At 38.3% G+C, this 14151-nt stretch overlaps 1 protein-coding gene across 1 annotated transcript in view; it reads left to right on the top strand.

The window, feature by feature from the left end:
• Window positions 1-14151, top strand: part of EXOC4 (exocyst complex component 4) — a 640998-nt gene that overhangs the window by 494512 nt on the left and 132335 nt on the right. Inside the window, exon 12 of the mRNA XM_039860921.1 lies at window positions 9459-9595. Within this exon, the coding sequence (XP_039716855.1) occupies window positions 9459-9595 (137 nt within the window). The remainder of the gene's footprint in view (window positions 1-9458; window positions 9596-14151) is intronic.

Raw genomic sequence — 14151 nt, 5'->3', positions numbered from 1 at the left:
AAAAACAATAAAGGATTTGTTTTAATGTGTGTATAACTAGACCGTAGAGCGTAATAGTGGGCCCTTTGAGCAGAAAAGAAAATATCCAGAAATATAAAACTGGGAAGTAAAATCCCAGGAGACACTATGACCCGGAGTAAGTCCTCCATCGGGGTTCTTCTTTCCTCATCGGAGGATTTCGTGGGTGGCTGGTTTGTTCCTTAAAAGTTGGATGCCCTTACACTAGCCTTTTTCCTTGAAATTCTTCTTCCTTAGTTTTTATCATACTTTGTCTTCTCGTTTTTTGGTTTTTGCTTTTGTTTTTGCTTTGTTGTTTTTTGGCTTTGTCCCTGCTTTTTTTTTCTGTCAACTTTTTTCCTACTGTCACTATTGTTCAAGCCACCCTGACTACTGCGGGGGCCTCAGTCAGCCCTCCCACGTGTCAACTGAGTCCATCTTCATCTAACACCCTTTTCCCCAGGACAGGGCACAGTACGGGGTAATCACGAGAACACTGACATGGGAATGAAAACGCCTGAAGTCTTCTTTCTTCCTTTCAAATCTCATTTCTTTTTTCTTGCTTTTTCTAAGATTTTTCTTTTTATCACTGGTTTTCGACAATTTGATTGTGCTGTGCTGCGCTATATAGTTAAATGTTTTCAGTAAGATGATGCTGCTGTATTTCATATTCCATCACATCTGCAGACCTGTATGAGCTGGCTTCCTAACATCGGCGATGCTGAGATTGACCCCTGGATGTGAGTGTGACCTTCCAGTCCCTCCACTGGGCGGTCACGGTGGTCCTCTTGTAATTCCCTCACGTAACCAGAAAGTGATCTATGTGGTGTAACTTCGCCGCTACAAAAATGTTCACTTTCCTACCAACTTTGATCTATTTGTTTTAGTGCCAAGTGATCATCTTTACCCCAATCACTTGTTCTGTTAGGGGCTGCCAAGTAGTTTTCTAATTCTGTGATTTCTCCTGCATTTCTTAGCGGGCATTCCTCCTTAACAGGGAACTTTCTCTATTTGGTAATCCTGAGACAGAGATCCTGCTGGAAAGACAGAGTAAATGCGTAATTCTTTCTCTTTATTAATTTTCAAAAAAGAACTTGATTTTATAGTCACCTCAGATGGTGGCAAGTGAATTTTTTCTGACTCACTCTCTGCATTGATCTTTTTCATTTTTTTTTTTCAATAAATATAGTCACCTGCAATAAGTTTTTCTGTTTAATGCTCTAATTATCAGCTTTGGCCAGAGGGAGCTGGATCTAGATTTTTCTAGACCTGGATTCTAGATTTTGGAGTACCGTAAACTAGCTATGTATCTTTGACAGGCTCTTTAATATTTATTTTAGCTGTTTTTATTTTTAAATCGGGAAAGTTAGACTGTGGATAGCAAGGGTTCCTTTCAGCTCTGGAGTCAGTTCTGAGCTCCACTTCCTAACGTGCTGCTCTGCTCTGTCCATCTGCAGGAAGGAGCCCTGGGTCTGTCATTCAGACCTTCCACAGGTTGGCTCCCCGTCCAGCCAACCTTTCCTCTTCCACCTCCTCAGCGGGAATCCCCTCCCCCAGCCACACTCGTGGAGACCAGCTCACCCCTTACTCCCAACCTTTTGCCTGCACCTTTTCTCTTGCCTGAAATAGCTTGCCTCTTCTCCTCCATGTGTCCAAACCTCACCCATCCTCCAGTACCAGTTCAGGCCTCTCCACCTTTTTACTCCTTTTCCCCTACATTGTCTTTGCACTTACTCGCACCTTCTCTTGGAACATCACTTGTTTCTTGTTCTGAATGACGTTATCCCAGCTAGACTATCTTTACTGGGAAAAGAGACTCGCTTTATACCAAGAGCATTGCTTGGAACAAAAGAAGTGCTATAGCTGCTAATGTTGTTGTTATTATATTTCTATGTTCCCTGAACATGTAGCACTATGTATTTTGCTGAATTGGCAGCCATAAGGTCTTTTGAAATATGTGGTGTATACGTGCGTGGATTGGGTGGGGAGGGAGGTGGAGCGGGAGGTGGAGCTGGGTATATTTGTTACAAGTAAGTGCTAATGCACACCTACTCACTGCTCTATTTCCACTCTCCGGGTTCCATTACATATCAAGGGGAATTGATAACCTAGATATAGAGTTACATTGATTTGAGGTATAGAGGTAAACAAATATTTCTTTTATTACCTAATATTAACTAGGGAAACAGAAATGCCCCCCTGGGATCTCGTAGCCTAATTATGCACAACTGTTGTATACTTCTTTTTCTGCTATTTTGTTTTGTTTTGAATATGAAATCACAAAGCCCTAAATAAACCTCAGAAAGAGCCAGCTGTACTTATAAGATACGTTGGGTACAGAATTTATTTCAACTGTAAATGATCCTCTCCCCAAAATGTTAAAAAATATTAGTAATAATTTACTTCACATGCATTTTCCAAGTTTTTAATTGGCAAACAAATTTTATAATCACTTATGTGCAGTCTAAAGGGGTATAGAATTTTCCGATTACCAAAAATTTTGACCTTATATTTTCTTTGTTTAAGCCTTTTTGTAAATTCTTCCTAACACTGTAGGCTGCCAAAGAGAGCTTCGGAATGTATTTCCCTGTTGGTTGTATATTTGTCTTTTCTGAGCAGTGAAACCCTTTGAAATGATCTTCCTACACTTGAGTGGATCATCTAGTGATTAGCGACATCAGATTGGATTTATTGTATGTTCTTGCCGGAGAGGAGGAAAAGAAGGATATTCAAAGTTTAGTACTATCTATGTGTACTATATATGTTATAAAAGGACCTCCAGGATCTAGCTTCTGACCGCCTCCCTCAGCCTGCCCTCCTGATCTATACACACACGCACGCACACACACACCCTTCCTTCACCACAGCCATGAAGAACCACTTGAAATTTCCTGAATCCCATGCTGTGTCATGTTTATGTCAGCCTCTGCATTCATTCAGGTGTTTTTGTCCCCTTTTTTTTTTTTTTTTTTCAATCTTGTTAAGGCACTGTCTTCCATGACTCAATTCAGTCATAACTTCCTCTTTTTCACCACCCGGTCCCTTTCCACCCTAGTCCAATTAATTCTTTCCTCCTCTGTGCCTCTACTGTACAGTATACAGATGCCCAAGACAGCGCCTTGACACTTTATTGTCCCTATTTGTGAACTTGTTTGTCACCTCCTACTGATATCTACAATCACTGGAGGGCAAGGATCTTGTCTCATCTGGCTTTTTCTCTCCTACAACTAGCCTAATATTTGGCACAGAGAAAATATTCACCTAATAAATATGTTTCTGTTTAATCCATTAATTAAATTCTCTGCTCTTTTCAGACAACTTCTGGTCCCTCTGAACGCTTGTCAGTAGTAGGATTGCCAACAAGACTGCTACATCTTCACGTTTTAAAAATATACCATAAGTGAAAACCATTAGAATGCAATACTTATACACTTATGGATGGTTGTTTTTAGACAAGATTTTGAAGGGGTGCCTATTCATTTATGTAATGAGTGGACATAAATTGCTCATAATTGAGATTTGACATGCACGCATGTAACCACCAACCACACGTCCATCCCAGGCAGTACCTCTTCCTCCTCTAGCAAAGGTATATTATTCTGGGTTCTCCAGAGAAAGAGAACAAAAGGAGGAGATATTCTAGGTGTTTCTAATAGGAAGACCTAATGGAGATTATGGAGAGTCTTCTCACAGAAAGGAGTTTTTAGCTGAGACACCTGAAAGATAAGAAAAATTATTCTAGGAAAGGAAGACAAAGGACAGAACCTTCTGGCAAGTACAAGGCCCTGGAATGGGAATGAGGTACTGAAGAAGCCCCAGGTAGCAGGACCTTAGAGTGGCAAGCGGGCAAGGGCAGATGATGAAGCTGGAGGGGTAGACAGAAGCCATGTCATGAAAGGCCTTATGGGTAACCTGAAGAATGTAGAGCCTAGTGCATTAAAGAGCTGTTGAAGTTGGTGACAGATGAAATCAGATATAATTTGAAATTTTTTGATATTAAACTAACTGTGAAGTGCACAAATCTTAAGAGTTTTTTACATATGTTTTTACTCGCACAGCTGCTACCCAAGCAAGCTATTTCTAGTACCTGGAAGGTTCTGTTCTTCCCCTCAGGACTGACCCCTCTACAGGTAGCCACTCTTCTGACCTCTATCATCAGAAATTACTTTTTCCTTTCTTTGAACTACAATAATAATCATACAGTTGTGTTCCTTTCTGTCTGATTACTTTCAGCACATGGGCTGTGAGAGTCATCCATGTCATCATGTGTATCAGTAGTTTGTCCTTTTTCACTTCCGTGTAGTATTCCATTATGTGAACACACCACAGTTTATTTGCCTATTCAACTATTTATGGACATGAGGATCACTTTTATTTATTTAGTTTAGCTATTATAAATAAAACTGCTAAGTGTATTGTGTTCATGTCTTTGGATGGACATAAACACTCATTTCTGTGGGAGATACAACTTTTTCAAAGATCATCCTGCTTATGAGGTGGAAGATGATTTAGACTGGAGAGTAGAAATGCTAGTTCCTCAGGCACCAACACCTGGATGTGCAGCCTTTTACCAGCTGGCTCATTAAAAAGGCAAACACGTTCAGAACATTCTCAGCATCATGCAAATCAAAATATACATTCAAAAACAGAAAGCAGATTTCCTTTTGGCTTCTGTCATTACTGTCATTGTTGTAGTTATTACTTTTTTCCTAATTGAGGTAATATCGGTATAACATTATGTAATTTCCAGGTATACGACACTATAATACAGTATTTGTATACACTACAAAACGATCACCACCGTAAGACTGGGATTATTATTGTTTACAGCCAGCTACAACTTGGAGCCGGTAGTAATTGTGAGGACACGATGGTATGACAGCTTTTACTGAATTGTAGTTGAATATATCTGAATAAACAAAAACATTATTGTCATCATCAAACATTCATGTAGCCCCCTTTCTCCACAGTTGCTGGTATGTGTGTTTGGTGTTGGCGGGGTGTGTCTGAAGCGATAGATACTTTATGTTTTCTTTCAAATTCTTTCTAAAGCAGTTTCCCAGAACCCTATGTTCTTGGCAGCATCTCTCAACCATTCCTGTTCCAGAGGCCAAAACAGCACAATTACAGAGTCTACATGGTCCAAACTAAAGGCTTTTTTTTTTTTTTGAGTTTATTCCTGAGTTATGAATATATTTGTTCACCTTAAAACTTTTAAATTGGCATATGTAGTTTTTGGGGGGGGTGGTGGTGGAATTGCCATTATAGAAAATAATACAATCAGGTGAAATTAGGAACGTTTTTATAGAAAAATCTAAGACCTTTAATCACAATAAATGATCAGTCTTCAGAACTGCAGGAATTAAGATACAGTAAGGTAGTGGTGAAGAGGCTGTGGTCTGACACCACCCTACCAACTCAGGGTTTTAACCCACTATTTGGCATTATAATTATACTCTAAATCTATACTTCACCGTATTCTGAATGTGCTATGCATTCGCATTAATTGAGCTAATAAACATTTATTGAGCACTTGCCGTATGCCAGTTACCTTGCTAGTTACACAAAGATGTAGTCACTGATCAAAAGGGATTTATAGTCCGGTGCAGGAAATGGTCAAGTGAACCAGTGGTTGCCATGCCCCATTTGGAGCTTGAGCTAAAATTATGGCCAGGGTATTCTGAAAGCACAGAAGAGGGGCATTTAAATCAGAGCAGGTAACCCTTGAGCTGACTCTTCAGGGATGAGAGGGCAAGAGCTAGGAAGGGCATCCCAGGCCTGGAAGCTGGGAGTCTTAAAGGCACAGAGGCAGGAAGTATAGCCCGGTGCAGTCAAGGAATGACTAACTAGTAACTTAGTGTGGTCAGAGCACAAGGTAAGCATGCGCCGCACAGCTGGAGAGAAGGCTAGAGAGAGGGGTTGATAGGAGCCAGAGCTTAAAAGGCTGGGCATGTGGGGAAAGGCATGGACTGAGAAGGGAGAGACCGGGATTCTCACCCTATTCCTACCAGACTCCTCCTGTGTCCTCATCAGTCTGATCAGAGAACTGGGGAGAGTTGTTCCCAAACCGTGTTCTGGAAACACTGTTCCAGTAGATGCGAAAAGATATGCTATGAAAAAGGATTTCTTAAAGCGTTAAGGGAACATAGAATACCACATTCTCCTCTCCATGACTCACGGTGACATTAGCATATTAAAAGTTTCCAGAGTCCTCCAGTGAAGAAACCATGTTTCTTTAACTCAGCGTTTGTCAAATTATTTGAACTTAGAACCAGTTTTCTATAATATTAATATCAGTATCATGCTCTGAGCCCCATTTTTGCAAACAGTGGACGAGGCCGCAAAGGTCTAGTCATCTTCATTCATTCGTTAAATTTTTTAAAAGTGCAAAATGAAAGAACTGGTCCTTGTACACCCTCTTTGTGTTTTAGATTGCTGGTGTATTCCTGTAAGAAATTTTAGTTGTTTATTTTTTCATAGCAATGGTTTTTTAATTGCATTGGCTATTCCAGTCTGGGATTTTTTTCCCCCTTTTCTCATTTTTCATGTCATGCCCAGACTTTATTATCTGGTAATAAGTTGCAAGAAAGAATTCAGTTGTTTCTGAACAAATATCAATCATTTGTGATATGTTTAATAAAAATTATAATGAATAAAATCAGAGTTTTACTTATTAGAAGTCATTATATTCAGCACTGGCAAATCCCCAAATTAAAAATGAATCTGCGAATCATTTGTGATGCCAAAGAGATTATATAAACAAAAATAGAATTGACCTTGTTAGAAATTGGATATTTTCAACATTTGTCTGTCAGAGCCACTGATTTGGAAATTGTTATAAATTCTTGAAAAATGGGAACTTTTTTCCCTTGTAAAAATACCCATCATTTGGCAAACTATCGTGTCATTTTCCATGAAGAGAATGTAGTGATTGATTATCCAGAGTGCTACCATGACAAGGTAAACCAACCAAATAGCTGGAAAATTGCATATAATCATATAGCATCACATAGGTCCTTTGTTGATCAGCACAACCATTCATATTAAACCATGGCATTCTAATCATTTCCTGCAGGTACTTTCTGCTTACCCCAAAACCTTTATCTCTAGGGGTTGTACCTCTGTGCTTACAGTCTCCCCTTCCCCCCAAGGGTCATCAGCATAGTTCTAGTTACTAGCAAGCCGTGGGATACTGATCAAACTGAATCCACCCAAAGAGATTTCAAAATGCAGAGATGTCTGTGCCTGGCATCCCTCACATATATGACATTCAGAGAGGTTTATTTGTGTGTATTCGTGTCATTAGTACTGTTTCTTTTATTAGTAGTAGTAATATCCTGAAGCTGCTGAGAAATTATAAACAAGTGGGAGGAGGGGAAGGGTGAGAGATGGACAAAAGGAGAAGAAGGCCAGTCTTGCTTTTAAAAAGTAGATAATCTAATCAGGAAAACCAAGCATACCTGGGGTGACCTAGGACAATTGCACAGTATTTCCTAAGTGTAAAAGCACCAGTGCACCAACCGAATACCTGAGTGATGAGGGCCAGGAGATTAGAGGAGCCATCTGATTATCTCTGGTTATTAGAAGACAAAATTGAGTCATTAGATAGGAAGGGGTTACCCAAACCTACCCCAGAGTTATCAACAGCATAATTGGGAGTAGGACCAGGTCCTTTCAATCTGAGCAATCTCCCTGTGCTTATTGTCCCTGCACTCTTAGATTTCAAATGGGATTTGTTAGGATGGCTGAACTCCACTCTCCCTTTAGGAATTACTGTTCGCATGCTGTAGGATATCCTGTGTTCTGAATCAAGATGAGGATTTTAGATTCTTCTTAACAGCATGGGGACATATAGCTAAGCAGAATCAATTCCTGTCACTCACACACAAATGCAGAGAAACGGGATTATGGATCGGGGTGAAGCTGCAGTGTTTTAATCTTAAAATCGATACAGAAAAGGAAGTTGAACTTGTGGGGATTCTATAGAGACTGTAATTTGGTTTACCTTACAGAGTATAACTGTTCCTACCTTTTCAGCTTTTGATTGTTTTACTTTGGGGCAATGGGGAGAAGGGAAGAGAGGGAAAGAAGATAAGAAACCTCTATGACCAAATAATGTTGAATAACTAAACACCTGTAAACTCATAATTTAAGCGGATCCTCCATCGTGTTGAGAAAAGCTGTATACTTTTATCCCTTTTTTTTTAATTTTTAGAAGAAAAAAATTAACCAAAACACTATACCCCATAGTCATTGATTAAGTATAATAATAAAACTCCTGTGGTTCTTTCATTGGTCCCTGTCAGAATAGAAAAAAAATTTTTTTCAAAGTTTACTTTTATGGCTAAGTCTGTCAGAGCTTAGGTAATTCGGTATAAATAAATACTCACCAAACCATCTATTGACCAAAGGATTCCAAGCTGCTAAGCCTGTGATTAATATTTACTCCAGTGTAATTCCGCTTCTTTTGAAAGAGATATGAACTAATGATTTAAACAACTCAGTCTTTTCTTAAAGATTGAGAATTTACTGAAGAGGCCTCTTTTCAGATACAACACTGGTTTGCCGCATAGTGCTCTCAGTCTCTAGCTGCAAGATGGTCTTACTTTTTCCTTGGAGATTTCTCTGATTCACTACAAAAATACGTCTGAGTCTGTTTGGACACTTCTGCAGTGGCAACCATAGGAACTACTCTGATCTCATGAGGAAATGATCGGGCTACAGACAGAACTCAGGCAGAATGGCACAGTTAAAAGAGCAAAGCCTGGAGCCCTTGCTTTGTTTACTTCCCTTTGCTAAGCCTGTTTCATCTTTAAACTGGGCATGATTACAGGATTCCTCTGCAGCTAGGAGTGCTGAGAGGATTAAATGAGACAAAGCATGTAGAGCACCTACCACTGTACTTTGCACTTGTAAGAACCCAGTAAACGTTCATGATTATTATGTGAGTCTGAGTGAGATAACATGCTGTGTACGTGAACACATTCTGCAAGCTGTGAGGCACAAGACTAATGTTAGTTGTTGTTCTTAATAGAGTGATTGTTTTGAAACTTTTAAAACCAATCTTAGAAGGCTTTTTACCTTGTGCTGTTTGTCATAGGTCCCTCACCTCAGAGTAGACCTGCAGGTGGTAAATCAGGCCCCAAATGAATATGTGTTCTCTATCTGAAAGGCCACAGAGATATCTTGTAGATGCCAGGAATTCCATGAAATCAATTTGAAAATCCCTGTCCTATGTCCTTCCACAGTAAACACTTTCTTGGGTCTTTGAGAGACCAGCACTATGTAAAATGCTTATTTTGCTGTCATTTTTAATCAATATTTTTAATTATCACATCTTCCCAAAGGAAGCTCAAGTGTCTTATATGATTGGATCGTTTTAGTTGTCCTTCCTTGTCAGACACATTACTTGAGTGAAAAGAACTCATGAGTTTCTGTGTCCCCTCTGTGTTTTTTTCCAGAGCACAATCATCGTGGAGAAGACGGTGCAGGACCTCATGAACCTGATGCACGACTTGAGTGCGTACTCAGATCAGTTCCTCAACATGGTGTGTGTGAAGCTCCAGGAGTATAAGGACACCTGCACTGCGGCCTACAGGTAGCACTTCTGTTGGGAGCTAAGCAAAGTGACTTTAGAACCTGCCGATTGTTCTGGTTTGTGATATTGCCTTCATAAGCTAACTTTCCACCACTATAGAAAAGGACCATCCTAGAGTTTGTCAAGGAGCTCAATGAGAACATGAGCCACAGAAATAGTCTCCTAGATGCTTATGTAGTTATACTCACTCAGGGAATGAAAGAGACAAAGGGATAGAGACATTTAAAACTGCCATTGGCTAGGTTAGATGAGATGTCAGCCTTGATTTTCGTGAAAGTGTAGAATCATAAGATTTGTCTTCCTCGGGGGAATTGTAGATCTTGATTAGTCCATCATGTGATTCTAAAAGATCTTTAAAGGAAAGCAATTTCAAACCCTTAGTAACTGTTAATAATCTATAATGTGATTTCTTTTTACTTCTTACAAATGTGTTTCTCCTGATGTTTGATCTATAGCTTTCCTACTGTCATGAAAAGACATTTTTACTGTTTTCAGCATCAGTGGAAATGAAAAACCATTGTTATGAACTTGAAAACCTTTAGTTTTCTCTCTGATTTCTTTTTTCTGGGTTCAAAAATCTCTTTGAACTCGTGGAAAAGATCATAGCGCTTCTCATAAAAAGCTAATAATAGGAACAAATTATGGTCTGGTTGACAAGAGCTGAAACAATTAGAGGAGAAAAGAATGTATAATAAAATGCTAAATTTTCTGTGATATATAATTAAGTATAGGTAGCTAAAGTACAGTACATAATCACGTACTACTTGTATAATACAGGGTATAAGAGCAGAAGGAATAAAACATGAGAGAGAAAAGGTGATTGGAGTCCAGAAAGATTTCACAGACAGTGAGATTCGTGCCACCTCTTAGAAAGACAAATGGCATTTAGGGAGGTACAGAGAATAGATAAGGACATCACAGGGATGGAGAGGGAACACAGATGTTAGCTGCCTGATCATTTGGAAGAGGACATGAGGAAGTTTGAATGGAACAGAGTTTCTAGTAGAAGATAGTAGGAACTAATACTTAATAAGAAAAGTAAGACCAAATGACAGAGTGTCTTAAAAAACAGGACTTGAAAATGTACATGTTGTGTATGAGATGACAGTGACATTAGAAGTGAGCCAGGAAGCAGTGGTTAGGAAAGACAAATCTGGCTGAGGAATCCCAACTTAGATGAATGCTTAACCTCCTTTATTCCAGCAGTGAGTAATATTTATCCACAGCTACATCAACCAGTTAAAAGAAACCCAACCACCTCACTGAGAGATGCTTTCTCAATAACATTTTACTTTTTCTGTTCAAAAATGATTTATAAAAAATTAGATTTAGGTTTAAATCATACATATAATTAATTATATTATAATCAAGGTAACAAAATCTTAATTTAAAATTTTTAGATTAATTTGTACAAATAACTTCTGGCAGAAAACTAGTCATCAATAAAATACTTTCAAGCATAAATATGTATATTCTTAATGGATAAAATTCAGCGAGGAACTGAAATAAAAATAACAATTCAAAGAAAAAAATGAAAAATATCCAACTGTCAAAGAAGAGCTTATTCGTATACATTTTAAATGTATAACGGTGGATATCAGATCCTCTGGTATTGAGATTCTATTGGGTACACTTAAAATCGTAATTTTAAAGTGTCTGTATTTATAATATGCCCCAAAATATGCATTTTGCTACCATTTAAGCTCATGCTGACAGATGTTAAATATCAATTTTTAAATGTCGGAAGGATAATATTTTTCAAAATTCTTTTGAGAGATACACAAATAAAAATTTTAAAAGCCACTGCTCATGGTCGGTTGTTTAAGATTGGAATTTCTGAGGAATAGACTGTTGTCTTTTCAGCTTTACAAAACCAAACTCGAAAGCAGTTGTACCAGTGTCACATCAACCAAATGAGACGTTAAATAGCGGATTTTAAATATTAAAACTTAAATATTAAAAAAATTAAAAATATTTTAAATCAGTTGTATTTTAATAACATTGTTTTAAATTCACTGTTATGTTTGTGTTTAATCTCCATTGAATTCTAAGGCTTTTTTTGAAAAAGCAAATCATATTTTCTTTTTCTTATATTTCATTATGTTCAACCAGTAGTTCTAATAAATAATAATGCTGGTGAATATTAATTATAATAGAGATGTTATGTAATCTGCCAAAATAAGGCAAGTTGATTCTAGAATTGTAATCCTACTTATAGCCATTTACATATTATTATTCTTGTTATTTAGAAGAAAGTCTTTTAACTTCATTATCATAGGAGATCTTTTCCTCATCATTTATGATCCTACCTCTCACATATCAAGTGATGGGAAGCTCGCTACATCCACAAAGCTGACTGGTTATCATTGAACAGTTTCTTGTTTACTGAACATAGTGCTTCCAAATTAGTGTAATTCTTATACTGTAAAGCCCTTCAAATATGTGAATATAGCTATCATGGTCCATTTTGTCTCCCCTCCTCCCGCCCCCGCCCTGGAACGAATATTCCTGGTTTCTGATATGTATTGGGTCTATAAACCATCCCAGTCTTATTTCTCTCTTGCCAGTGCCTGTCTTAAAAAGGAGTACCCCACGCTGAGCCTAGTGTTCCAGACGCGTTCTTTGTACTTCAGCGAAACCATCACCTCCTTTGTGTAGGACCTAGTGCGGGACGTAGTGCTTCTTAGTACATCTCTTTACATTTGTGAGGTATTGATTGAGTATTTACCAGATCCAAGCCACTGTATGAGTGTGTGAGGATAAAGCAGTCAATCGATCACATGTTATACTTTTAATGAGCTTACATTCCTGGTAGAGAATAGAAGGGGAAACAGGGGACAAAGAAGTAGGACATGTTTCTGTCCACAGCACTAATTTATGACAGAAAATATGGTAAGGTGCTCCAGAAGGAAGAAGTTACCTAAGGAAGACAGGAAAGGCTTGATAAAGGATACGAAGTCGGCCTTGCGAAGAATGTGGAGGATTTAGACAGGATTTAGGCTTAAGGAGTTGAAAAAAGAAAGGAAACAGAGCAATATCGAGAGGAGGAGAAGAATAGGAAAAGGAAAAACAAATGATGAGTGTTTGGGTTTTGGAAAGGAAGGCTGAGCCAAAATGGCGGAGGATCTTGAATGCCAGCTCAAGGAACTTGGCCTAAATTAGGTTGTGGGGAGCCACTGAAGGTGTGTAAACAGAGTACCAAGTGCAGACCCAGGCTTTAGGGACATTTTCTTGAGCTTTGTATAAGATGGGTTGGACATGCAAGAGTGTGGAGGTAGAAGAGAGAGGCAATGAGTGCCTGAGTTAGAGGAGAGGCAGGGGGAATGGCAGGCAAGAGACATTAAGGAGGTGAATTGCTGGACGCAGCCACTGGTTGGTTGTAAGAGGTAAGGGACTGTTGTAAGAAGAAATAATAGTTGAAATTCGCCTTATCTTTTTTATGCTGTATTTGTAGAGAGATTTTTTTTACCTCAAATTCAGGATCGCATATTTCCCATTAAATTAATGTTACTTTTAGCTCATCATTTTAGTCTTTTGAGACATTGAATTTTCATTCTGTCATCAAAAAATCTTAGCCGTTCCTCCAAATTCCATGACATTCTTGATTTTACAAGCAATCTTTGTTTCTCTTTGTACATATTTTTCAAAAATGTTCAACAGGACAGGGCTAAATTGAGAATTTGGGAGGCATATCTTTTGAGTCTTCTTGACATTCATGTATTACTGAGTACTTGAGGAGTTCATATGTTTTTCTAACTATGAGACCCAGAGTTAGAATTCTTGCTTGTGTCCTCCTAGTCTTGATCTTTTTAATGCAGTTAACCTTCCCTCATGCCTCCCCAAGATGGGCACGTAAAAGCCAGCAATGGACAATAGTAGGTATTTGTTCAGGAATCTTCTGATCCCTTTGCTTTTGGGACCGACTGCTCCATGCTCTGCCAAAACTGTTGTTAGAACTCTCATCTTGGACAGCTTACAAATTACCCTAGGAAACAAAATCTCTCAACCTTGAGCCAAGTTTACCATTTCTTCATTCAAGTCAATGAATTACCCAGTTAGGAAAGGAACACAAGTCACATGACTTCATCGTTATGAGATCTTCCTGGCTACTCGTGAGTACACTTGCTCACAAACCACCTAATTGTTCACAAACCACCTTTAATAATACGTTCTAGAAGTTTGCCTGTAATTCCAAACTCATCCAGTTTCTATAATTTACCTTCTTTTCTTTTATAAACAACAGGATATTTGCTCTCAGGCATTTTCTCTGTCTGCCAGGATGCCGTTAGGATTATTTGCAGTGATTCTGTGATTATATGCTTCAAATTATTTCTGTACCCTAATTAATTTCTGTGCTTAAACTTATTAAACCTGTCAGAATATTTTTTTATCTCAGTAACTGTTGACACAGTTGATTATCCTTAAAACAGTTTATTTACTAGGCTTCTAGGATTTTATTCATTTAACAAATGCTTCTTGAGTATACAAGTTTATAGATACAGCAGTGAACCAAACAGACAAACTACTGCTTTCATTGGGTTTAAATTCTCTTGGAG

The sequence above is a fragment of the Pteropus medius genome, unplaced genomic scaffold (assembly GCF_902729225.1).
Source record: "Pteropus medius unplaced genomic scaffold, Ma_sr-lr_union100, whole genome shotgun sequence".
Classification (NCBI taxonomy): domain Eukaryota; kingdom Metazoa; phylum Chordata; class Mammalia; order Chiroptera; family Pteropodidae; genus Pteropus; species Pteropus medius.
This window is presented reverse-complemented; position numbering and strand designations above follow the sequence as displayed.